At 38.6% G+C, this 26,343-nt stretch overlaps 1 protein-coding gene across 7 annotated transcripts in view; it reads left to right on the forward strand.

Annotated features, from left to right (window-relative positions):
• The window catches only part of DISC1 (DISC1 scaffold protein), a 369,386-nt gene that overhangs the window by 304,483 nt on the left and 38,560 nt on the right, over positions 1–26,343 (forward strand). The window contains exons 11-12 of one of the 7 annotated variants that reach the window (XM_043543295.1): positions 2,702–2,862; positions 5,253–5,302. The exons of 5 other annotated variants lie outside the window; for them this stretch is intronic. In XM_043543295.1, the coding sequence (XP_043399230.1) occupies positions 2,702–2,862; positions 5,253–5,287 (196 nt within the window). In that variant the 3' untranslated portion in view covers positions 5,288–5,302. Of the gene's footprint in view, positions 1–2,701; positions 2,863–5,252; positions 5,303–26,343 lie in introns of those variants that run through there. One more of the 7 variants, XM_043543294.1, reaches the window with a different exon arrangement.

The following is a 26,343-nucleotide window of genomic DNA, read 5'->3' on the forward strand; positions in this document are numbered from 1 at the left end:
TACTGAAATCTTTCTGTCCTTTCTAGCCCCCACAAACTAATAGAAACCAAGACAGCAATATAGCTGTTTTAAGTATATAACCCTATTCTGAATACATATTTTTTAAACTACTGCAAGGATTAATATTTAATCCTCTTGCTATGTGAAGAACTCTTGTGCCTCCCTCAAGGTTTGCCTTGCCTTTCCAAAGCTTATCACCGGGTGCTGTGTTGCTGTTGTAATGGGACCATCTGTTAGAATGGACTTTGTTTGAAAGAGGTATTTACATTTTTTAAAGTCTGGCTACAGTTTGTATTATTGATTTGTGTAAAAATCTCCTTTGTACTGCTGGACTGGAATTGAGAATGGTACTTCTACCCATGCAGTATTTACCATAATGGCTGAGGGAAGACTCCAAGTTTTTAGACCTGTTCATATGTGCTTTTGAATACTAAATATCTAGTAGGTTAAAGGTTTCATATTTAGCACTAAATCAAAACTATAGTGGAAAATCTTCTTTGTTTAAATTTTCATCAAGAATACAAATTCTGAAAGAATATGGTGTAGCAACACAGTGATGTTTCTGGGTTTCATAGATTGATAGCAACACAACAGATCCCCCAACAAACAAAATCATCTTCTCTTTAACAGTTAAACACAGGGAAAGTCAAAGAAATGTCATTTGCATTTTCTTCTGAGGGAGTTTTGTGGTTGTGGGCAGACAATTGTGCTGTTAGCTTTGTAATTAAATATTCAATTGCTTTAAAGAAATTAAATATTGCATTCGGGTTGTTGGGTTGTCTTATCAACTCAAAACTTTCTTTTTCTGCATTAATGTTGTTCTAATCCTAGGAATTTTTTCGGTGTGTTTTGTATATGCTGTGTGCTGTTAATGGGTTTTGAAAGAGTTTGTGGCATGTGTCTTTCCCTCCCACCCCCCTTCCCCCAGTACTCATATTTCTGACGGTGAAATTTGTGCTAGACTTAGCGATGCCATCGTGCTGGTATTCATCCTGTTTTGGTGAAGTGTGTCATTTCTGGGAAGGGATTGAAAGTTAAACCCTGCTATGGCACTATACTATACATTGGAAGCCCATGCTGTCAAGTCATTTCTTTATCAACAAGGGGTGAACATTTCAAACTGGTTCTAACAGACTTCAGCAATATAGTGTGTTGTAATGCAACATGTTGGAATTGTATTGATAGGTTGCATTCCTTAGTACCATATAGACTTTGCTATGTCTGTTTCAGTCTGGGTTTTCTATTGAAACTACGCTATAGGTCTTAATGTGTTATTAGTTAGAGGTTACTGTCATCAGATTTTACTGAGAACTAAATACATGTAGTTGAAGTTCTACAAGTACGTTCCTGCAGTCATATCAGTTCATTTGTCATACATCTTTGACCATTACACCAGCCCTCTGCTCACTGTCCATCTCCCTGGGACTTAGTATAACATTGCAGACACCTGAGCATCTTCAAAAGCCTACCATTTAAAAAAAATTAATCTGTCAGAAAAACAGGTTCTCCCAAATGTGGAATCTCTCCCCTGCACCTCTCCCCTTTAATAAAACAAACCCAAACTACTTCTGTCCAAATCCTAAAATGGGCAAGAGTCAGTCCTGCACTAGTGGTAGCTTTTCTGTACATATAAATGTCACAGTTCTAAAAATCTCATATCTCAAGGAACTGCTGGGCTAGAAATGGGAGCTTTAGTCATTGGAAAGAGGAGATTCCTAGCTTTTCAATGGTAACAGCACCGACTTCTAAACGTGGATGGGATATCATCTCTCTCAAATCAGGATATATTTAGGTATACAAAAATATTTTAGGTCTTTTCAGAAAGTTTCTAAGGCTCTCTGAGCCCTGCATAAGTTGGATTTATGGTAACTAAGGCATCTGATTTTTTACGGAGCCTGGTAAAAATGTGGGATTAACTGTGTTAAACCTAATTGGGTGGTCCACGGCCCACCCGTGTCTATGCCCCTGCTCTTTCAGACATTTTTAATCTGCCTAAAATCAAGGTCAGGTTTTTTTTAGCAATAATGAAGCGACACTTGCGTCTGGCAGTCAAAAATGCAAAAAATTTAAGGCAAGGCAAGAAGACAAAGTGAAGCAAAAAGACAGTTTGTCATCTTATTTTAAAAAGCTTGAAGTATTGAATAGTGGACGTTCATCAAAAAGTATGGACGAGGAAACATCTGAATTTCTCTTCACTTACTGAGTTGTGGGGATACCACAATGACTGCAAAAGTTGAACAAATGGACTCTGAAGTGACAATGGAAGTACAAAATATTGGCAATTTTGTCAAAGTAAGGGAAGAAACCTAAGGGAAGAAACCTGAAGACATTGCATTATGGCCAAAATCTATTTCACTGGATATGATAGAATATTTCTTAGTAAATAAACCGAAAAACGTAGGTAATATGGAAAATTTGAGAAAAGAGTATGAGGTTGCAAGAGGAAAGCAATTTAGAGGTCTTTATGAGTCACATTTTCTGAGGATGAAGAAAAATGATGACAGAAATGAGAATTTGGTTGATTTTTTTCAGAAGCCACTAAGGCAGTCTACTGTTATGTTTGCAAATTTTTCCCTGACCATAGTAAAGGAAAACAAACATTCGTTGATGGGCACTCTAATTGGAGAAGTGTTGCAAGACATATTGCTGATCATGAAACTTCCAAAGCTCATATTAATGCTATGTGTAAATTTGCTCAAAGGTGTAAATTATCTGGAAGAATTGATTGTTTATTGGCTCAGTTTGAAACGGAACGTTCTTATTGGAGGAAAGTGCTGAGACATGTTGCCACAGTCAAACTACTGTCTTCTTTGGGACTACCTCTAAGAGGACATGATGAGTCATCACTGTCAAATAGAAAAGGTAATTTTTTAACCTGCCTTGAATATTTTAGTGAATTTGATGATTTTCTCAAAGACCATTTGAAAAATTCAGTATTGTGGCTCAGGGAAGACCAACTTTTAAAAACACCAAACCTACAATGAATTCATCATTATAATGGAAAAGAGGCTCAGAAACCAATCCACTGATGAAGTAAAGAATGCCAAGTATTATTCCATAATAGTCGATTCAACACCAGATGTGAGTCATGTAGACCAATTAACATTAATTTTAAGATATGTGACCAGCAATTGTGAAGTTGTAGAGCGATTTATTTGTTTTGGCCAGCTAAAGTCCCACACTTTTGAATGTATAGAGACATCTGTTTTGGAAATCATTGCAAATTTAGGGTTGGACATCAAAAATTGTCATGGGCAGAGCTTTGATAACACCACAAATATGGCAGGAAAATATTCAGGTCTACAGGCAAGACTGAACAATGGAAGCCCCTCTGCTTTATTCATACCATGTTCCAGCCATTCCTTAAATTTAATCTGCAACACTGCAGCCACATCTTGTGAGGGAGCTACACACGTTTTTGACTTTGTTCAAAACGTGTATGCCTTTTTTTCGGTTTCCACACATCGGTGGAGTATGCTACAATCATGCTTGGAGCAGGCAAATGAAAAACATTTGACAATCAAAAGAATTTGTGATATCAGGTGGTCTGCTCGTTCAGATGCTCTTTTGGCTTTGAAAATGAACTAGGATGATATAAAGAAAACCCTATTAGACATTGCCACATCAAATTCTGAAAAAAAAACCCGTGCAAAAACAGAAGCAAAATCCTTAGCAGAAAAGTTTGAAAAGTATGATATTGCTGGTTTTACTCTTTTGTTGAACCGTTTACTTCAAAGAATTAATGCCATCAGCAAATCATTGCAAAAGATCGATACAAATTTATTGAATACTGCACAATTGTTAGCCTCAGTGAAAAGTTTTGTTATGGAAGTTTGAAATGACTATAGCTCCATGGAAGCAGAGGCACTAACATTAACAGAAAATATAGGTTCCTCTGATATATCTGATGAGAAGCGTAAAAAAAGCAGGAAGTTAATATTCGATGTAGTGAGAGACAATGAAATCAGTTTAAAAGGGAAAGAGAAGGAGGAGGGTGGTGAAGCACTGGAATGGGTTACCTAGGGAGGTGGTGGAATCTCCATCGTTAAAGGTTTTTAAGGCCCGGCTTGACAAAGCCCTTTCTGGCGTTGGTCCCGCTTTGAGCAGGGGGTTGGACTAAATGACCTCCTGAGGTCTCTTCCAACCCTAATCTTCTATGATTCTGTGATCACCGTTGAGACCGTCCGTGTTGTTTGTGACTCAATAATTGTGCAATTGCAGAGTAGAGGTGAATCTCTAAAGAAAACTGATTTATTTTGCATGTTTTTTGATAGAAGTATGGACGAAAATGCTAAAAGCCAGTAAGAAATTTAGTGAATTCTACCTAGAGGACATAGACACACATCTTTTTGAAGATGAAGTGAAACATTTCATTCATTTTATTGAAAATTATGAGGTCTGTGCTTCAAGATTACCAGTTGATTTGTATAGACTTGTATGTGATGGTTTGCAGGCAATCTTTCCAAATGTGGAAACCATTCTGAAAATATTTTTAACAGTACCTGTCACAAATGTTTCTGCTGAGCATTCTTTTTCTGTATTGAAACGAATTAAAATTTATTTGTGAAATACGATGAGTTAGGAACATTTGACAAGTTCGGCAATATTGACAATGGAAAGTGCCTTTTTACAAAATATTACTTGCGATGACTTAGCTTTTTTTCCTACACTTTTTCTTTACAAAATTATCTAAATAAATATATTTTTTTCAGATTGAATAAGTTTCTTCAGAGGAAGTTAACTTCTATTTTTTCCATTCATGCGTCATCTATGCTTTTTATTTTTACACATTTTTCAAGTTAGCATAATGCAAATACAAGCTTTCATCTAGACCAGAAGTTCTCAAACTGTGCTCCGAAAACTCCATTCAGGTGGACCAAGGAAAGGTTATTAAGGTTTTTTTCATAAAGCGCTCTTATCCAAAGCACTTTACAATAGTTAGCTAGTGGTACAAAGAACATTTGGAAAGATCATTAAATGGTCCCTTGAGACCCTCAGCAATTTTCAAGTGGTCTATGGAAAAAAAGTTAGATTACAAAAACAATCAAAGTACCTCACTTTATTTTCATTTATTTCCTATTATTTATAATATAGGAGGTGGATGAAGAAAAAAAGAATGAAAAATGGGGGAGATAAGACAGAATGTTCTTTTTCTTGGCTGGATCTCTAGGGGGGGCCTCAAAAATGAAGCTGCGCTAACTCTAACTCTAAATCCGCCACTGCATTCAGCAGTGTTCATTTTATCTTTATAGTGGCTTTTGTCAACTCCTGGACACAGTACAGGTAATGATACAGTCTTACTTTGGTGCAAGGCTGTGCTCATTTGTGTAGCTGCTTGCTTAATGGAGCATGAACAGTGAGTATTTTTAGGATAACTTGCACTCATATTTATTAAAAGAACAACAGTCTAACACACAGCATGTTTCACCTGATTGTATATATCTGCAAGTGATTAGTTGTACTTCAAGATGCTTACCCTCCCTCCCTGTCCCTTTTCAGTGATTCTTCTCACAAAGGTCTCCTAAGACAGGAGGTACAATCCCTTCTAACTCTAGGGGACACTGAACCTGTTCCACCAAACTTTGAAGAGCAAGGATTTTATTCCTGGTACTTCCTCAACCCCAAGAAAAGTGGAGGGTGGAGACCAATTCTGCACCTCAAGACCTGAATTTGTCTAGTTCAGAACAAATTTGGCTGTAGCCTAGCTGTTCAGACTATCAGCACTTACTCATTTTTACATAATGTACATGATCAATACAGGGGGGACAGCAGTGCAGTGTTAGGCTTCTGAAATAAAGAAGAACACTGGAATGGTTGTAGGCCTCAACTCTAATTTTGATGAGTGTTTAAGGGAATTTACAAAATCAAATATAAATTAGTGTGTTTTCATGACTATAATTTATTGAAACCGTTTGGGGGATTTAAAATTGTTCCTTATAATGTTGGAAACAGAAAATTATCCTGGCTTTCTGCTAATGCATGAAAACCAGAAAGTGACGCTGAGTAGAAACTGAGTAGTCTACTTTCACTATGCAAGCTGAATAAATAAAAATATAAAAATTCACACTTGCATAAATGGGTAAATATGGCTAAGATTTTCACACCTAGGTGCCTAAAGATAGGCCATTAAGACCATATTTAGACACACAAATAAGTGGCCTGAATTTAAAAAGTGCTGAGCATCATAGAATCATAGAATATCAGAGTTGGAAGGGACCTCTGGAGGTCATCTAGTCCAACCCCCTGCCCAGAGCAGGACCAATCCCCAACTAAATCATCCCAGCCAGGGCTTTGTCAAGTCTGACCTTAAAAACTTCCAAGGAGGGGGATTCCACCACCTCCCTAGGTAACGCATTCCAGTGTTTCACCACCCTCCTAGTGAAAACGTTTTTCCTAATATCCAACCTAAATCTCCCCCACTGCAACTTGAGACCATTACTCCTTGTCCTGTCATCTGCTATCAGCCATATTTACCCATTTACCCTACTGAGAATAGTCTAGATCCATCCTCTTTGGATTTACCTTTCAGGTAGTTGAAAGCAGCTATCAAATCCCCCCTTATTCTTCTCTTCCGTAGACTAAACAATCCCAGTTCCCTCAGCCTCTCCTCATAAGTCATGTGTTCCAGACCCCTAATCATTTTTGTTGCCCTTCGCTGGACTCTCTCCAATTTTTCCACATCCTTCTTGTAGTGTGGGGCCCAAAACTGGACACAGTAATCCAGATGAGGCCTCACCAATGTCAAATAGAGGGGACGGTCACGTCCCTCGATCTGCTGGCAATGCCCCTACTTATACACCCCAAAATGCCATTGGCCTTCTTGGCACACAGTTGACTGTGGCACACAGTTGACTCATATCCAGCTTCTCGTCCACTGTCACCCCTAGGTCCTTCTCTTCAGAACTGCTGCCTAGCCATTCGATCCCTAGTCTATAGCGGTGCATTGGATTCTTCCGTCCTAAGTGCAGGACTCTGCACTTGTCCTTGTTGAACCTCATCAGATTTCTTTTGGCCCAATCCTCCAATTTATCTAGGTCCCTCTGTATCCTATCCCTACCCTCCAGCATATCTACCACTCCTCCCAGTTTAGTGTCATCCACAAACTTGCTGAGGGTGCAATCCACACCATCCTCCAGATCATTAATGAAGATATTGAACAAAACCAGCCCCAGGACCGACCCTTGGGGCACTCCGCTAGATACCGGCTGCCAACTAGACATGGAGCCATTGATCACTACCCGTTGAGCCCGACAATCTAGCCAACTTTCTACCCACCTTGTAGTGCATCCATCCAGCCCATACTTCTTTAACTTGCTGACAAGAATACTGTGGGAGAACGTGTCAAAAGCTTTGCTAAAGTCAAGGAATAACACGTCCACTGCTTTCCCTTCATCCACAGAACCAGTTATCTCATCATAGAAGGCAATTAGATTAGTCAGGCATGACTTGCCCTTGGTGAATCCATGCTGACTGTTCCTGATCACTTTCCTCTCCTCTAAGTGCTTCAGAATTGATTCCTTGAGGACATGCTCCATGATTTTTCTGGAGACTGAGGTGAGGCTGACTAGCCTGTAGTTCCCAGGATCCTTCTTCTTCCCTTTTTTAAAGATTGGCACCACATTAGCCTTTTTCCAGTCTTCCGGGACTTCCCCTGATCGCCATGAGTTTTCAAAGATAATGGCCAATGGCTCTGCAATCACATCCGCCAATTCCTTTAGCACTCTGGGATGCAACGCATCCGGCCCCATGGACTTGTGCATGTCCAGATTTTCTAAATAGTCCCGAACCACTTCTTTCTTCACAGAGGGCTGGCCACCTCCTCCCCATGCTGTGCTGCCCAGTGCAGTAGTCTGGGAGCTGACCTTATTCGTGAAGACAGAGGCAAAAAAAAGCATTGAGTACGTTAGCTTTTTCCACATCCTCTGTCACTAGGTTGCCTCCCTCATTCAGTAAGGGGCCCACACTTTCCTTGGCTTTCTTCTTGTTGCCAACATACCTGAAGAAACCCTTCTCGTTACTCTTAACATCTCTCGCTAGCTGCAACTCCAGGTGTGATTTAGCCTTCCTGATTGCAATGTGGTTGTAATTAATCATAACTAGTCCCTGAGCAGCAGGATGCTTACTGAACACAGAGGGAGTGTCTCAAGGGGCTTATACCACTGAATGATTTCACATCCAGTAACTCCTATTGACTTGAATGGGAGTTAAGGTGTTTGTCTCCATCCATTACAAGGGACTGGATTGGGCTCTCCTGTAGAAAAATCCATGACAAGAGCAGGAAAATATAAATTCCCCTCACTGAGTTCCCAATATATCATGTGGTTTAAGGAGAAGAATTTGCCTAACCAAATATTGGGCAGAGGGGTTTGTTTCTCTGAAGTATGGATATCCAGAAAGTGCAGGGAAATTGCACGGTTCCTAGGCTATCCTCAGAGGGTTAAGCCATGGTATCCACACAGAAGACCAGCCCCTCTGTGTTATGTCCTCCTGCTCCCACCAAACCGCTCCTTGAACTTTACTTTCCCCTCTGAGGGAATTTTAAAACTTACAGCATGGTGAGAGTCTGCCATGGGATGATGCCATGCAGAGTGACCTTCCCCAGGCTCCTCACCCACCCTGTCCAGCCTTACCCACATAACACATGGAGCCTGGGGGAATGATAGGTTTCAGAGTAACAGCCGTGTTAGTCTGTATTCGCAAAAAGAAAAGGAGTACTTGTGGCACCTTAGAGACTAACCAATTTATTTGAGCATAAGCTTTCGTGAGCTACAGCTCACTTCATTGGATGCTTACTGTGGAAAGTGTAGAAGATCTTTTTATACACACAAAGCATGAAAAAATACCTCCCCCCACCCCACTCTCTTGCTGGTAATAGCTTATGTAAAGTGATCACTCTCCTTACAATGTGTATGATAATCAAGTTGGGCCATTTCCAGCACAAATCCAGGTTTTCTCACACCCCCCCCCCCCAAACCCACTCTCCTGCTGGTAATAGCTTATCTAAAGTGACCACTCTCCTTACAATGTGTATGATAATCAAGGTGGGCCATTTCCAGCACAAAACCAGGGTTTAACAAGAACGTCGGGGGGGGGGGAGTAGGAAAAAACAAGGGGAAATAGGTTACCTTGCATAATGACTTAGCCACTCCCAGTCTCTATTCAAGCCTAAGTTAATTGTATCCAATTTGCAAATGAATTCCAATTCAACAGTTTCTTGCTGAAGTCTGGATTTGAAGTTTTTTTGTTGTAATATCTCAACTTTCATGTCTGTAATCGCGTGACCAGAGAGATTGAAGTGTTCTCCGACTGGTTTATGAATGTTATAATTCTTGACATCTGATTTGTGTCCATTTATTCTTTTATGTAGAGACTGTCCAGTGTGACCAATGTACATGGCAGAGGGGCATTGCTGGCACATGATGGCATATATCACATTGGTGGATGTGCAGGTGAACGAGCCTCTGATAGTGTGGCTGATGTTATTAGGCCCTGTGATGGTGTCCCCTGAATAGATATGTGGGCACAGTTGGCAACGGGCTTTGTTGCAAGGATAGGTTCCTGGGTTAGTGGTTCTGTTGTGTGGTATGTGGTTGCTGGTGAGTATTTGCTTCAGGTTTGGGGGCTGTCTGTAGGCAAGGACTGGCCTGTCTCCCAAGATTTGTGAGAGTGTTGGGTCACTCACACATCCAGAAAACCTGGATTTGTGCTGGAAATGGCCCAACTTGATTATCATACACATTGTAAGGAGAGTGATCACTTTAGATAAGCTATTACCAGCAGGAGAGTGGGGTGGGGGGAGGTATTTTTTCATGCTTTGTGTGTATAAAAAGATCTTCTACACTTTCCACAGTATGCATCCGATGAAGTGAGCTGTAGTTCACGAAAGCTTATGCTCAAATAAATTGGTTAGTCTCTGAGGTGCCACAAGTACTCCTTTTCTTTTTGGGGGAATGATGCTACCATGGCTCCTCTCCCAACTTCATATGTTTTCCAGTCACTGTTGCCCAGTATTCTGAACACCTTTCATCTCTGTACATAGAAGTGGAGGTAACAATATGTGCCACTGTTATTGGATATGATTTGTATCTTATCAGTGTCCCCTAAATGTTTCACACCATGTAAGGATCACCCCTTTCACCAACCATTAGACCAAGTAAAGATTTTAATTATAAAATCACCCTTTTTGCAAGAATGTTACAGAGAGCCATGGGATCTGTATGCTACAGGGGGAATAGAATAGAGGGCATAGAAGATGCTCATTTACTCTAGTAATAGGGGACACATAGTTACCTAGAGCTATCAGAAAAATATGCATGGGGATGTGGGGTAAAGGATATGTACTCTGGAAATGAAGCTGATGATTTCCTAGAATATGGTGTTTTTAATTTATCTGAAATTCTCATCTTCAGTGGGATAAGCCCCTTGAGACACTCCCTCTGTGTTCAGTAGGCATCCTGCTGCTCAGGGACTAGTTATGATTAATTACAACCACATTGCATTCCATAATATTCTGAAAATTTAAAATATCCCAAAACAGTATTAAAATTATTACACTATTGTACATATTCTGTCACTGTATATGCCATATAGCGTGACCTTAATAAAACTTGCTGCATTGCTGGATTTGAGAATTCTGAAAGAAGCATAATGAGATTAGCATGCTAATAATACTGCTGTTTCATAGCATTGGTGATCTTAGAGCTCAGGAACAAACTCGAAAGACCTGGATGTGCTTGTGCATGCACAGAGCTCTTTTTTGTGTGCATTGTAAGTGGGAGATATGTGATGCTTAAGGCCCCACTTAATTTGCGATATTGTGGAAATTGTGGATCCCACTATATTAGGTTTCCACCACAATTTTTATTTTAATTAGCTTATTTTGAACAATCCACAATTTTGCATACATTTTCAGGTTTGCACCACACACCTTTTCCCCATTAGTACAGTAGAAACCCATTTATCCAAGCTGACAGTGACTGGGGCTTGGACTGTCAGTTTCGTGCATTAATGACTAATATAGTTGCAGCAAAATGTCTGGTTATAAAAAAAAAAATAGCAGGCATAACATAATACTTGAGTGTTTATATTATTATAGCAAATTTTTCTTAATCAAATAGGTCTTCACTGGCTTTTCCAAATTACTGCAATTAATATAGGTTCCTTATTACTTTTCCATGATTTTTCATGTCTTGTCTGAAATTCAGCCGCAATTATTTGACAATCATGCTGCGATTCAGATAGGGCTTTAGTTATGCTTTCTCCGCTTTTCACATCTATATTACTGTTTTTGAGTACAGAATAGAGCATATAAAAGTAAAAACAAAAAAACCTCACACCAGGGGCCAAAAGCTGTAAACTATTACTTGTCTGAGTAGTCCCTACCCACCTGAAGAGAGCCACTGACTTCAGTGGGACCACTAGTGTCAATAACTATGTTAACTTCTGTAACTAAGCTTTGCAGGGTTAAGCCCCATATAACTATCTTTTATACTGAAAATCTAGTATACTAGTGGCAATTGCTGTCATAGAAAGTGAATATCATACATAACTTACAAAATACGTTTATGATATGGATAGGACACCTTTTAGTGGCATCTGAAAGCATTCTGATACAGAAATATTTTACTGTGATTTAAAAGTTCTCTGATTAAAACGTTTAGACAGTTATCTGCAGCTGATGAGCTCCAAAAAAAGAACAAAACCAGTTGGCTCCTAAAATACTGATCTAAAAAGCCTTGAAGTGCAGCTAAAGCCACATTGAGAAGATTGAAAGCCATTCTATGGCGAATCAATTCTGCTTTTTTCGTATTACATATTTTCTTTATTTTCGTTGCTTTGTTCTATCTTCATCTTGTGTGAGATGGTGTCATGAAAATAGGATTTTTTTTCTTACGGGCTCATCTTCTCATGATGTTCATTTCTAACCTGAAATAGAATCCTCTGTTTGTGACATTACAATTGTTTGCTGTGGAAAAGGTTATGAAGTCATGAATTGAAGGATTATCATTTCAAGTAGGTAAACAGCAGCAAGAGCATATGAACTCATAAATAAAATCTTGTTTTCATATGGATTTCTTTAGGAGGAAAAAATTGTAGCAATTTAGGATATATTTGCAGAGTTGTTTTCCCTTTCCTGTTCACAAATTATTTACAAACTTTTATAACTGTTCAACTAACCTATTGTATGAATCATTCCAAATGGCCAATAAAGTACTTCCTGTGTGAGCATTCTTTGGAATATTTATTCCTGCGAATGTTCATGACATTTTTTGTTTCCATAAACATTCTTGTGAATAAAAGCTCTCTCATCCAAATGTTTACGAAAAAGGGGGTTATGAATAGTGACAAAGCGAATTGGTAGGTTTTATTCACAAGAATATTCTTGAATAATTTTTGCTGTATTTGCTTGGCCTAATCGAGGAGGTATCACCTGCTCTTTAAATCAGCTTTGAAAACTAAGTGTTGTAAAAACAAATGTGAGCCCACTTAAATATGAGTCATTCTTTCCTTCTTTTTTTCTGTTTTGAAAACTTCTCTCCCTACCCCATTTTCCTACCTTTATCTCCAGCAATTTGATTTCAGCCTCAGTTTAGTTCTTCTGGATATAGGGCTTCCTATTTCTCCTTCTTCTCTTTCTTCTATTTGGTTATTTTTCTTTCTTTCCTCCTTGTGTTTCTGCTTGTCTTCTGTATCCACTTCTTCCTTTCGTCTCCATTTTCTGGTTTAGATTTTCTCCCTTGCATCTTTTCATTTTGTTATATTTCCTCCTCTGTGCACATCACTGAGGGGAAAATATAGATGCATATAAGAATAGGCTTACTTCACAGAAAGCCTGGTCTCACCTTCATTACTTACCTACCCTTAGGGCCAGGGTGGAAAAAGATTGGTGATTTAAATAACAATAATAATAATTGAAATAAAAAAATTAAATGCAGGATTATTTTTAAAAGCAAACTTATTTATAATTAAATTTGAAATTATGGCAACCTATGCTAAGGCCTAAACATTACTATCATCTATTACAATGAATGTAATTAATAAAAAAAGTAGTACGTACTAAGCATTATGTGTTTTCTGCCAAGCTCTAAAAAAAGGTCAAACCACTGGACTGGTGGTAGTCACTGGCTTAGCAACCTGGAACTGGGATTTATTGAAATGCTAAATCAGCTTTTGACATCAGTAACCTCTTCTGCAGATTCAGAGAAAATATTTATTTCAGTGTATTCTACTAGTTCAGCTCAATTATTAGTTCATTCAAAGTTAAGAAACCAATTAGGAGTTGAAAAAGCAGGAATGATTTTCTCTTCCAATCTTTGAATAAAAAACAGGTGTGAGAGAATGAGATTTACTAGTTCAAAAATCATGAAGGACATGGTGACCAAGAGACAATCAAGTCAGTTCACTAACTACAGGTTTTTCTTACTTGGTTTAGTAATTCAGTTTGCTTAATACGCAAAACACGCTTTGATAAACTGTTTAAAATATATCCAGTACTTTTAGGGTAGTTTTATTTAACTAATCAAAACATTGAAATGCTGTTTCTGTTCACTTTTTATTGAGATTTAAATTCTATCCACATACAGCTAGACAAAAACAATCATCCAGTAAATAAGAATTACATTATTCAGAATTTTCTAACAATAAAATATAAAAAATTAAGAATCTGAAAAAATGTGAGTTAAGCTTTAATTGCTAATATAAGTGTGTATAGCTATAGTGTATAGTTGCAAATCAGGATATTTAAATGATCAGTCAATGAGAATTAAACTTTAGGAAAATAACTAAAAAATACAATGCAAAACAAGATTAAAATCAATTATTTAAATCAAGATTTCCTGCTTGCTGATTTTAAATCATGATTAAAATCAGTGATTTAAAAAGCTTTGATTTAAACCAATCCACCTTGTTTAGTGCAGAGTGGGATAACTTTAATGAACATCCTGGGTTGTACCAGAGCAGTACAAATTTCCTGGGTTTTAATAAACTTGAATCAAGGGGACCCCTTCAAGCCCAGGGCTGCAATTCAAACATGTTCCAGTTTCTCTTGGCTATTGAAAGGAGAGAAGTTATTTTAAGTTAAGCACCAATGTGTTTACAAGAACAAATAGATATAAACTGGCCATCTACTAGTTTAGACTTGAAATTAGATGAAGATTTCTAACAATCAGAGGAATGACGTTCTGGAACAGCCTTCCAAGAAGAACAGACGGCGGGGCGGGGAACCAAACTGGCTTCAAGACTGAGCCTGACAAGTTTATGGTATGATGAGACTACCTACAAAGCATGTAGCCAATCTGTGACTGCTAGCATAAGATATCTCTAATGACTGGTAGAACACTAGCTGGGGAGGACTCCAGGTTACTGCAGAGAATTCTTTCCCAGGTGTCTGGCTAGTTAGTCTTGCCCACATTCTCAAGGTCTAACTGATTGCCATATTTAGGGTTGGGAAGGAATTTTCCCCCGGGTCAGATTGGCAGAGACCCTGCAGGTTTTTTGCCTTCTTCTGCAGCATGGGGCACAGGTCACTTGCAGGTTTAAACTAGTATAAATGGTGGACTCTTTGTAACTTGAAGTCTTTAAATCATGATTTGAGGACTTCAGGAACTTAGCCAGAGGTTAGGGTTCTATTACAGAAGTGTGTAGGTGAGGTTTTGTGGCCTGCATATGCAGGAGGTCAGACTAGATGATCATGATGGTCCCGTCTGACCTTAAAGTCTATGAGCTAATTTAAACCCTATCATTCTGTGTGTATAGTTGGGATTATGTCTCCCAATGTCCGTTACATTACTTTGCACTTATCAGCACTGAATTTCATCTACCATTTTGTTGCCCTCTCACCCAGTTTAGTCAGATTCCTTTGTAACACTTTGCAGTCAGCTTTGGATATAACTTTCTTGGGTAATAGTGTGTCGTCAGCAAATTTTGCCACCTCTCTGTTCACCTCCTTTTTCAAATCATGTATGAATATGCTGAACAGCACTGGTCCTAGTACAGATCCTTGGGGGGGGGGGCGCATTTTCTACCTCTCTGCATTTTGAAAACTGACGATGTATTCCTACGCTTAGTTTCCTATCTATTAACTAGTTACTGATCCATGAGAGGATCTTCCCTCGTATCCCATGACTGATTACCTTGCTTAAGAGCCTTTGATGAGGCTTTGTCAAAGATTTTCTGAAAGTCCAAGTACACTATATCACCCTTTCCACATGCTTCTTGACTCCCGCCGAGAATTCTAATAGAGTGTGAGGCATGATTTCTCTTTACAAAAGCCGTGTTGACTCTTCCCCAACATATAATGTTTACCTATGTGTCAGATCATTCTGTTCTTTATAGTTTCAACCAATTTACGTAGTACTGAAGTTAGGCTTACTGGCTTGTTATTGCCAAGATCGCCTCTGGAGCCTTTTATAAAAATTGGCATTACATTAGCTACCTGCCAGTCATCTGATATAGAGGCTGTTTTAAGCCCGAGGTTACATACAACAATCAATAGTTCTCCAATTTCATATCTGAGTTCCTTTGAACTGTTGAGTGAAAACCATATGGTCCTGGTGACTTATTACTGTTTTATTTCTCAATCTGTTTCAAAACCTCCTCTACTCACCCTCAATCTCGGATGGTTTCTCAGATTTTGTCATCTAAAAAGACTGGCTCAGGTTTCGGGAACTCCGTCACATCCTCTGTAGTGAAGACCAATCAGATAATTCATTTAGCTTCTCTCCAATGGCCTTGTCTTCCTGGAGTTATCATTTAGCATCTTGATCGTCAGTGGCCTCACTGATTGTTTTAGGAGGCTTCCTGCTTCTGAAGTACTTAAAATTCTTTTTGCTGTTAGTCTTTTGTTAGTTGCTTTTTAAATTCTATTTTGGCCTGCCTAATTATACTTTTACACTTGATTTTACCCGATGAATGCCCACGACAGGAAGGGGAAATGATTGCAATGATGTAACCCCTACTCAGATACCCCTGTGGTGGTGAGGATGCTTTAGAGCTCCACTGGTGAAGAGAATGGTTGCTGTGGGTGGGGGAAAACTGTATAAATGGTGGGGGGAAATCTTCAGACTGTTTGTGTCTGGGATAGGGGAGTTTTCAGTGTAATAGCGACATCAGGGCAAGGGAGGAGGCAGGACCTTCAGGCTGACAGTTATCCAGGATGGGAGACAGACTAATACCTTTATTTTTATACTTCAGACACTAGAGAATTTAATATCTGATATTAAACCAATATTGCTATGGTTTGCGTTATGCGAGGAACATTTTGTTATGAATATTTAGCTACTACATAAAACAGAAAAAAGTGAAGAAGGACCCTAACATTGCAGACTCCACATATTTATTGTGCCTTTGATTTTTTTCTATTGTTCCAGTTCATGAATGTTGGGCTGCCGATACTGATTTATTTTTTTAAGGAATAAAAGAGCTTTAAGGCATTTGTTTATGGGAGGAAAACATCTATACCTTAAAAAATTCGTGGCAATACGACAAGATTTTTGTACAGATACAAAGAGGAAAAAAAGTAGGTCAGAATTGGGCTTGTCGTCCTTGCCAATGTCCCTTAAAACTTCTGAAACAGTAATTCAACCCTTACTAGCTCTCTGTCCATATTAATTCAGAATTCATCTGGGCTGGGATTTTATCCAGGTTTCTGAACTAAATTATCTTATCTTTTCTCTTTGATTGTTCATCTCTTAAGACAGACTTACAGTGGGGCATCGCTAACGCCAAGGTTACTGGGAATGGGATTTTGTTCTTATTCATGAAATGAAATGTATTTTCTTCATGCTTTTCTTCTTCCCTTCAAGTCATTTTATACCTAGAATGTCAAAATCAGTCAGAGGTGATAGGATTCTACCTCAAGCAACAGCAAATATCAGCATTCCTTAAAAAGAAAAAGTCCTAAAAGTTCACAATCCCTCTCAATTGTTAGTCGCTGTTTATTATGTTCCCATCCTTCCTTAGATGCCCCACATCTCTCCATTTCAATCTGTGTGCTGTTCTCAGATTGCCTCGCTCTGATTCTTGACAACTGCACCAGTAATGATACAGTTCAACAATTTAGTGGCAGTCCATTAGTATCATTGTAGCCTTTCTCCTGATGCATCCTCTTAGCTTATCTGAGAATAAGCAATTCTCTTTTATTGTGCTGCCTTTGCAATACAGCGATTTCCGTATGTGGAGACTGATGGAGTATGATTTTCCTTGCATTATCCCTCTCCCTTGCTTACTTTCCTCTTTCCTTATCTCTTTCTACCTACTTGAATTGTATGAATTCCATGAAGAAACTTAAATCCAAGGACACCAATTTATATTCTCCATTAACCGATTGCCAGTCATGAGAATCCATTCTGTGAACCCTCTTGATTTGTCCAAGACAAATAGTGAGAGATTTTAGTGACAAGTTTCCTTTTAAAGGAGCAGCTGGCTACTATCTTATGTAGTCTATACCTACAGTTTGTGAATTTATGTATGAACACAGAAGGAATTTGCATGCTAACAGTGACTACAGATGAAAATTTCCTGTATTCCTATACTGGATTTCATATTCTCAAAACCCCAAATCAGCTCCACATCTCAGAGGTATACAGCATGTAAAGGGGAGCAGTTGGCCCATTTAAAACTTAGCCAGTTCCTGCAAGAACTTCAACACTATTAACTAAAGTGAAAAGAAATACCCATAATAGTCCAGATGGGAGGCAACAGAGCTATGTATAATTAACAGAGCTATGTATAATTAAGGCCAGGTCATCAGCCAGAGATGGGCCATCTTCTAACAAGCTGGAGATGACAGAAATTGTTATTTGAAAATGCTGTTATGTGGGAGCTTAGTAACAGCGAGGAATCTAGGAGCACTCCTAAACTATGGATTGAATCAACCAATTGTGGGTATGTACTCTCAACCAAAGTAGACTATACTGTGCCTACAAACACTTCAGAGTGCTTTCCTCTGCTCACCAGCATCACCTCTGTCTTGCTCTGGTTCAGCTTTAGCCACCTTGTTCTTCATCTAAGAACCGATTTCATCCAGACACTGGGCATCCTTGGTAGTAGTGGTATGGTCATATGTGGTGGAGGATAGGTGAAGCTGTGTTGTCATCTGCATACTGCTGAATCCTTGTTGTCTTGCCACTTCATCTAGTGGACGCATGTAGCTACTGAGAAGGACCAGAGAGAGAATTGATCCTTGTGGAACTTTGCAAGTGAGCAATCTCATGTTGGAGTTGCAGTTTCCCATTATCTCTCTTTGGGTTCAAATTACATCCTACCATGTGATTAGCCTGTGTAAAAGGGGGGAAGCAGCTGTAGGGAACAGGTCAAGATCTTTCTATAGTATTTGAGAGCATCTGTTGGTTAATGTGCTGACCTGTGGGAATATAATTTGCCAGTTCAAGAGTATGCACAGGCACCTAGCAGGCTAGTAGGTGTGCCACTGTCAGCAGGAAGAGCTAGCTAGGGTGCACACTGGTCGGCAGGACCCTAGCCAAAGAAGATGCACTGATTGGTGTCTTTTCTTTCTTCTTTGATCTTCTTTGAATATGTAACTGCAATGTGCCAAATCCTGCCCTCAGTCATTTCAATGGAATTCCACAAGTCTACTGTCACTGACAACAGAATCTGGTTCTCCCGTTTTGGGATGCCATCCAGACCAGTAAGAGGTTGTCACCACCTGCCTATACCCCCGGGTGCCTTAAATGCTCTGTTGCTGTGGCTCACAGCCCAGACACCAACAGCCAGCAGACAAGCACGCGTTATCCTGAGTGTCTGTGTGCCATAACAGAGCAGCCCCATCCTGGTTTCCCCAGCTTTGGTTACACCTGGCAAGATGCCCCCAACTTCTGGTCCAGGACATCCCCAGAATTATCTGCCCTGAAGTGTCCAGCCCTCCCTTGGACTACTCAGAGAAATAAGGTTTGTTTGCTCCTTTAAAGAGACAGTACCCAGCAGCTTGCCACATTAACTGGAGTTAACAGTTACTTGAATTAAATCACAGCATTGAGTTGGTTTAGATTAAAATAAAGCAAGCTTATTAACAACAGGACATAGGTTAAGCCATGCCAAGTAAAAGGTAGAGATAGTTACAAGCAAATAAAAGTGAAAACGTGCATCTAAGTCTAAAACTTAATCTAGCAAGGCACAGTCTTTGTTTCAGATGGATTTGCTCATCAATTACTCTTGGTGCAGCATGGCTGACTGTCTCTTACAGAAGTACCAGGTACTGGTTTCCCTTGTAAACTTAGGTGAAAGATAAAAAGATGGAGTCTCTCTTCCCTTATATTTCCAAAGAATTGTCTTTGTTCTCAAAGTTAGGAAGACCTCCCCGGGGATTCAGTCTTCTGTCTCTCTCTGGGGTGTAGGAACCACTTTAATTCTCCCCTACTGGTTTGCTTGATAGCTTTGTTACAGCTAATATGTAAAGTGAGATATACCCACATTCCTTTCTCTAGGACAAACCTATTTATGATCTTTACCTACGCTAGACTGTCTTCTTAAACCTGTTCTAGTAACATTTTATAGAGGAAATTTATAACTTCACATATAAGGTTAACACAACTTCACATATAAGGTTTACAAAGATATTAATGACCAGTGTGCTATTAGCTTTCAGATGCTACTTTACAAGGCATATTTTGTACAAACATAATTGCACCAGTTGTAGGGTATGAATACAGGAGTGCTTAGGGTCACAGTGGTCCACTCTATCTGATTTCTAGGCAATGCTGCAAGCTATTCTTGTGCGTCTTCCCAGTCTTCCCAGTGTGGATTTCAAAGTATATTCTTTCATGATGAGCACATCACATCTCTCCACATTGCAGCTCGACCAAAGAGCATTTCTTCTTCCTGTCTTTAGTCATTCCTTTGAATAAACTCAGTTCATTCAGCACATCCCAAATTATGACTCACATCCCAAATGACATTGACACAATGACACATCAATTGACATTTGCTGCTGCCACTTATAACCCTTGTAGAAGGGAGCTTTTTGTAAAATGTTTATTTGTATATACAAGAAGCAAACCTGGAAAACATGATGATTCTAAAGAAGAAACTTGAACCAGTCACTGTACTGAGCTTCTCCTGTGTGCTGTTGAGCACTTGCAACCCACAGTGACTGTAATTGGAGTTGAGAGGATCAGGCTCCTTATGCATATAATTTTGTTCAAAGAAACAAGCACTCATCCTCTCTTGTTCAACCTAAACAGTGTTTCAAAATTTCAGGCCAGATTTCCTGTTGGTGTAAATTGACATTGACTTCAGTGGAGGTAGGCTGATTTAGATGAGCTGAGAATCTGGCCCTAAATCTCAAATGCTGTTTTCTTCTAGTTGCAAAAGTTTGGAAACCTGAAATTTTCTGGTAGTAGAGTTGGCAGTGCCTGTGAAATCATATGTGCTTCTGAATGGTTGAGCAACCTCAACTCCAGCTGAAGTCAGCGGAAGCTGAGGGCATTCACATACTTTCTGAGGTTCCAGTTTAGGAAAGCATTTAAGTGTGTGCTTCAGTCCATCCCTATTAAGGCAATATTAGGAGCATGCATAAATGCTATCCTGAATAGAGATACTTCCCTGAATTAGGCCTCTTATTTAAATCTGATTTAGGGTTATGTATTAAATATAGAAAAATCTCATCTCAACCATAGCTATCTAATCAAAGAAACAAATCTCTTAACTTTTGACATTATGGGGCTTCACAATTATCACAGGATCCAAAGGCAAGTGACATGGAAATGGATTTATTTGTGCCAGTACCAAACTTGAAAGTACTTTAACAAATTACAGATTAGATGATTGGTAAAATAGGGCTGAGAAACTGCACAGTGTGCAGACTGTGTAATAAGAGAAATCCCATGGTAGCTTTTTGTTCAACTACCAAAACTAAATTTTTACCCTTAGAAGGGGCTATTTACAGTAGACGTTTTAATGTAGGAACTATATTTCTCCATTTCTTCATAAAGAGGAAAAAATGGTTCTTAAGAGATGCAGTAAATTCCGTACGTTATAGATTAGATAAAATGGTAAAAACATATTGTACAGTAAGTGGAGGCACTAAATTGAGTAGTACGTGGTCGCAACTTATTTCTTTGTAAATTAGTTAATTTCCTGCATCTGCAATGTCAGTTCCATCACAACATCCTTGCATTTAGAATCAAAGTGAAAACAGTAAACTGCAGCAATCTATCATTTTGTGTTTCCAGCAGAGATAATTTAACTATAACACAGTGACACTGAATATTGATAGAAAAATGACAGGCCATGATTAAAGTTTTGTGCCAGATAAAATGAATAGCTGGCAGATGAAAAGAAAACAGAAATTAATTTCCCTTCTGATTCCTGTACAAGAATATTTTCTAATTGTTATTGCTTAGTATTGTACTGTCTTGTTTTTAATAACCATAATAAAATATCCATTATTAGTTTTCAGCAATAAAAAGAATTGACTTCCCCTTTATTTGCTTGAACAGTGTCACAGAACAGAAATAGTAGTTACATAATCTGGCCACATAAAATCCAAGAAGTCAGTTATGCCCTCAAGATGTTGATGTTAGTTTGCTTATTCTTTTATGGGTAGGGGAAAGAAGGAAATAATATTTTCAGGCTCTTTTTAGCTTTCAGTTTAGAGTTCAGCTCTTAAATACTGTAGACCACGGGTGGGCAAACTTTGTGGCCCGAGGGCCACATCAGGGTGTGAAACTGTATGGAGGGCCGGGTAGGGAAGGCTGTGCCACCCAAATAGCCTGGCCCCCGCCCCCTATTCGCCCCCTCACACTCCCCATCCCCCAACTGTCTCCTCCTGAGGAGGAAGGAGGCTAAAGTGCCAGAATGCATGTTAAAGAATCAAAAGCAAATCAAGCTGGAAAATCTAGATACAAATGTTTGAGAGAACAGGTGTGAGGGTTAATTTCTGAAGGATTAAGCAATGTTCAAGTATAAATATGTATAAGTATAAACTATTAATACATAACATTAATGGTAATATGGTAAACTACATTAAAAGGCTGGGTTTCAAAAAAGATGGTGGTCTTGGGTTTTTTGAATGGACTAAGTGTTACTTTTCTCAATTTTTCTTTCCCTCCTTCTTTCTGGCCTCCCTCAGGGTGGTTACCTTCGTAGAGACAACTAGACACTGTATGGACATACAAGAGAAAGATCTCTGCCCCAAAGAGCAGAATCTAAATAGATGAAACAGACAGAGAGTGGGAGGGAAAACAGAGGCACATAGAGATGAAGTGACTTTCCGTAGCTCACACAGTAGGTCAGTGGTAGAGCTAGAAATAGAATCCAAAGCTCCTGATTCCCAGTCCTGTGCCCTTTTTACGAGACCATATTTCCTTCTGATGTTAAATGGTATCCTGTATCCTTTGTAATGACTTTCCCTGGTTATTTCTGTCAGACCCATTTCATCACTCCTTATAAAAAGTTTGTCAGCACCAATCTACTGTATTTTATGACATATTGACTTTAGACAAATACATTAGACATTTTTAACCTAGGGAAAACTCCTCTTAATGTCAGTTCAAGTTTTTCTTGAGCAGAGGGTAAATAAAGAATCCTGAATAGGGCTTGCAGACCGTGGGAAATTAGTGGCCCACTATCTTTAATACATTTTCCAAGGCATGTACTGTGTGTAGGATGAATCAATAGTAAACATCTTTCATCTTCCTGAATGTCATTAATTCTAAGTTGTTTTTTTTTTCTTGATGCCTGCACTTAAGCACTGATTCAGGAAAACACTTGACCATGTACTTGAAATTAAGCACATGCTTACATCCCTTTGATGTCAGTGGGACTTATTCATGTGCATAAAGTAAGCAAGTGCGATGTACTTTCCTGAATCAAAACTTTAGTCCTGATCCTAATAGGGTTGCCAATTTTGGTTGGACATATCCCTGCAGGTTTCATCACATGACATAATCTTTAATTGAAGATTAATTTTTAATTCCTGGAGAGTTGGCAACCCTATCTCCTGTTAGGAATCAGTTCTCTAAGTTAAATATTTATTTGCTTCTATTTAATATATGTTCCCACTGCTGGAAATTTCTTGCACATGTACTTATTGAATATGAATTTTATTATGCTTGGTTTTATTTTCAGTCTCACTTTATTAGCTTTCATTATATGGCTCCTCACAGAGGTTCATTCTGTCAGTTAAAAGAACAGTATCTTCTACACAAGCAATGTTTTGGCCACTGTGGATCATGACCCATTTTTCTTCACGTTTCAGTCATCAGAAGACATCTCTGAGATGAGCTGCACTGAGGTTTACAAAAAATGCTGCCTCCTTGTCTAGCTCCTGTTACTTTTTATAAAAATATTTTGACTATTCTGACATGGTGTCATAAATATAAAGGGAAGGGTAACCACCTTTCTGTATACAGTGCTATCAAATCCCTCCTGGCCAGAGGCAACATCCTGTTACCTGTAAAGAGTTAAGAAGCTCAGCTAACCTGGCTGGCACCTGACCCAAAGGACCAATAAGGGGACAAGATACTTTCAAATCTTGCTGGGGCGACGCGGCTTTTGTTTGTGCTCTTTGTTTACGTGGTTGTTCTCTCTTGGGACTGAGAGAGGCCAGACAGAAATCCATCTTCTCCAACCCATCCTAATCCAAGTCTCCAATATTGCAACCAGTATAGGTAAGCCAGGCAAGGCGGATTAGTTTATCTTTTGTTTTTTGTGATTTTTCCCTGCGTTAAGAGGGAGGTTTATTTCTGTTTTCTGTAACTTTAAGGTTTTGCCCAGAGGGGGATCCTCTGTGTTTTGAATCTTGAATACCCTGTAAAGTATTTTCCATCCTGATTTTACAGAGATGATTTTTACCTTTCTTTTTTTTTAATAAAATCCTTCTTTTAAGAAGCTGACTGATTTTTCCATTGTTCCAAGATCCAGGGGTTTGGGTCTTTGATGATTTTGTAACCAATTGGTTAGGATATTATTCTCAAGCCTCCCCAGGAAAGGGGGTGTAGGGCTTGGGGGATATTTTGGGGGAGCGACGTCTCCAAGTGGTCTCTTTCCCTGTTCTTTGTTTAAAACACTTGGTGGTTGCAGCATACTGTTCAAGGCCAAGGCAAAGTTTGTACCTTGGGGAAGTTTTTAACCTAAGCTGGTAAGAATAAGCTTAGGGGGTCTTTCATGCAGGTCCCCACATCTGTAGCCTAGAGTTCAGAGTGGGGAAGGAACCCTGACATATGGGCATATGTTTTCATTTCGGCTAAAGTGTGCAAGAGCTAAAGATGACTTTTGTGTGTCTGTAGCACTCTTAGTAGGAAACCTATTTTCCTGGACTTCCAGCTAACACTCTAAATAGTTTTAGAGCAATATTCTGCTGATGAGACACATGCAGAACTCCTGTTGACATCACTGGGAATCTTGCACAAAGACTGAGGGGAGAAATAGCCTGTAAACTTAACAGAAGATGGAAAGAATCCTCAGTGGACAAATTCCCCTTTATATATATATATATATATCTTGGGTCATGCTTTTTTATACAAAGAGTACACTTATAAATAGCTTATAAAGAATCAGTAAGTGATTAGTATATGTTTTAATAAATGTTTAATCAATTCTTATAGATTGTTATGGAGTCCAACAAATCAATAGGTTTCTTGTAATACCTTTGATTGATGTACTTAACACATACTGTTATGTCTGTAACATACATACATAACATCTATTAGTCAATTATTAATATTGCATAATATATTTATAAATGTAACTTCAATATAAAGTGTGACTTAATCTTGACCTGTCCAAAATTTAGGTCCAATCCTACAGAGTTACACTGTGCTTAATTTTAAGAAGAGGAGTAGTCCCATCCACTTCACTAGGACTACAAACATCCATGAATTTAAGTATTTACAAAGTGGATTTAATATGAATAAGCCAAACACCGTAATTCAATTACATTTAATTATATATCTAAAATGTTGAAATATTAAAAAAATTATACCACATAAACAATTTTTAATGTATTTGGCATGTGGTTTTATGTTTGCAATTTTCAAAATATTTGCTTTAAAAATGCCCCTAAACTTTCAGTAATTTTAAAATAAAAAATTATGGAAGGATAGCCTGAAGAATTAAATAGACTCAGGACATCAAAAGCATCTCTGGATTTACTGCTTTCAGTTGAAAAGTTCAGTAACATAGAGTCTATTAACATACATATTTGATAACCTAGTTCAGGATACATCAGGAAGTACCAGAGTTTTACTAATATAGTGGCAACATAAAAATGTCCTTGAAATACACCCAAAGCTATTATTTTATCCTAATTGTATTGATGGAATCTTCTATTAAGTTGGCCAGTCAAAGTGGGCTACCTGTTGGAAGTTCCAAGTCAAGTCTCGAGTTGTCTAAAGTCAGTATGTCATAAAATACAGTAGATTGGTGCTGACAAACTTTTTATAAGAGGCAAGAAACTTGTCAGAGGTATACCTACAGGGAAAGTTTTTAACTATGTAGCCATTATGCTGTGACTGACTAGCACCATCTAGTACAGAAAGTACTAGGGTTTATTTTATTTTATTTTACTTGCTAGGTGGAGTGTTGACTGGAGGTAACAGAATTCTCCTGGGGCATGTGTTGAATATCTCCCCCACCCCTTTCTAATTAGCATTGCTTGGAACCCCTTGGGGTTCAGGCAGCAAGTTGAAGACCTCATGTCACATTCCACCTTAAATAAGTATGCATCCATACAAACTGTAAGCACTAATCCAGTGGCTCAGTTTCTGACTCCCAATTATTCACACTTGTACTCTGACTTCAAGTTTGTGTCGGTAAGTTTTATTTGTGCAGTAAAAAATACTGTTGTTCAAAGTAAGAAGTTGTCACTCAAATAAGCATTTTATTACTAACTACAATTAATTTATTCTCTGTTCAGAGTAAAAATCTTAAGTCTCTGTGGTAAACTAATATCTGATTTAGTCAAGAAAGTTGGAATAAAATTTTGGGGTTTTTAATTTAACTTATTATTTAATTGCATCACAACTGATAGATCTGAAGGACTGATAGAAAATGCTGCAGTTATTAGATGTTAAGATAAAATCTAGACATTAGAGCACTGAAATGGGAGGCAAGACTTGTGGGTTCTATTCCCTTCTCTGCCACTGACTCACTTCACTGTACTTCAGCAAATAATTTAACCTTTCTGTGTTTCGGATTCAGCATTTGTAAAATGAAGATAATATATGCCTGTGTGTCATGAGGGTACTGAGTAGTTTAAATACCTGATCCTGCAAAACCTTCCATGCATGGAATTCTCATTGACATCAACTGAAGAACTGTACATGAAGGGTTTTCAGGATACTACTCATAAAGCACTTAAAGATCTTTGACTGACTGAAAGAAGTT

The sequence above is a fragment of the Chelonia mydas genome, chromosome 3 (genome assembly GCF_015237465.2).
Source record: "Chelonia mydas isolate rCheMyd1 chromosome 3, rCheMyd1.pri.v2, whole genome shotgun sequence".
NCBI classification, from domain to species: Eukaryota; Metazoa; Chordata; order Testudines; family Cheloniidae; genus Chelonia; species Chelonia mydas.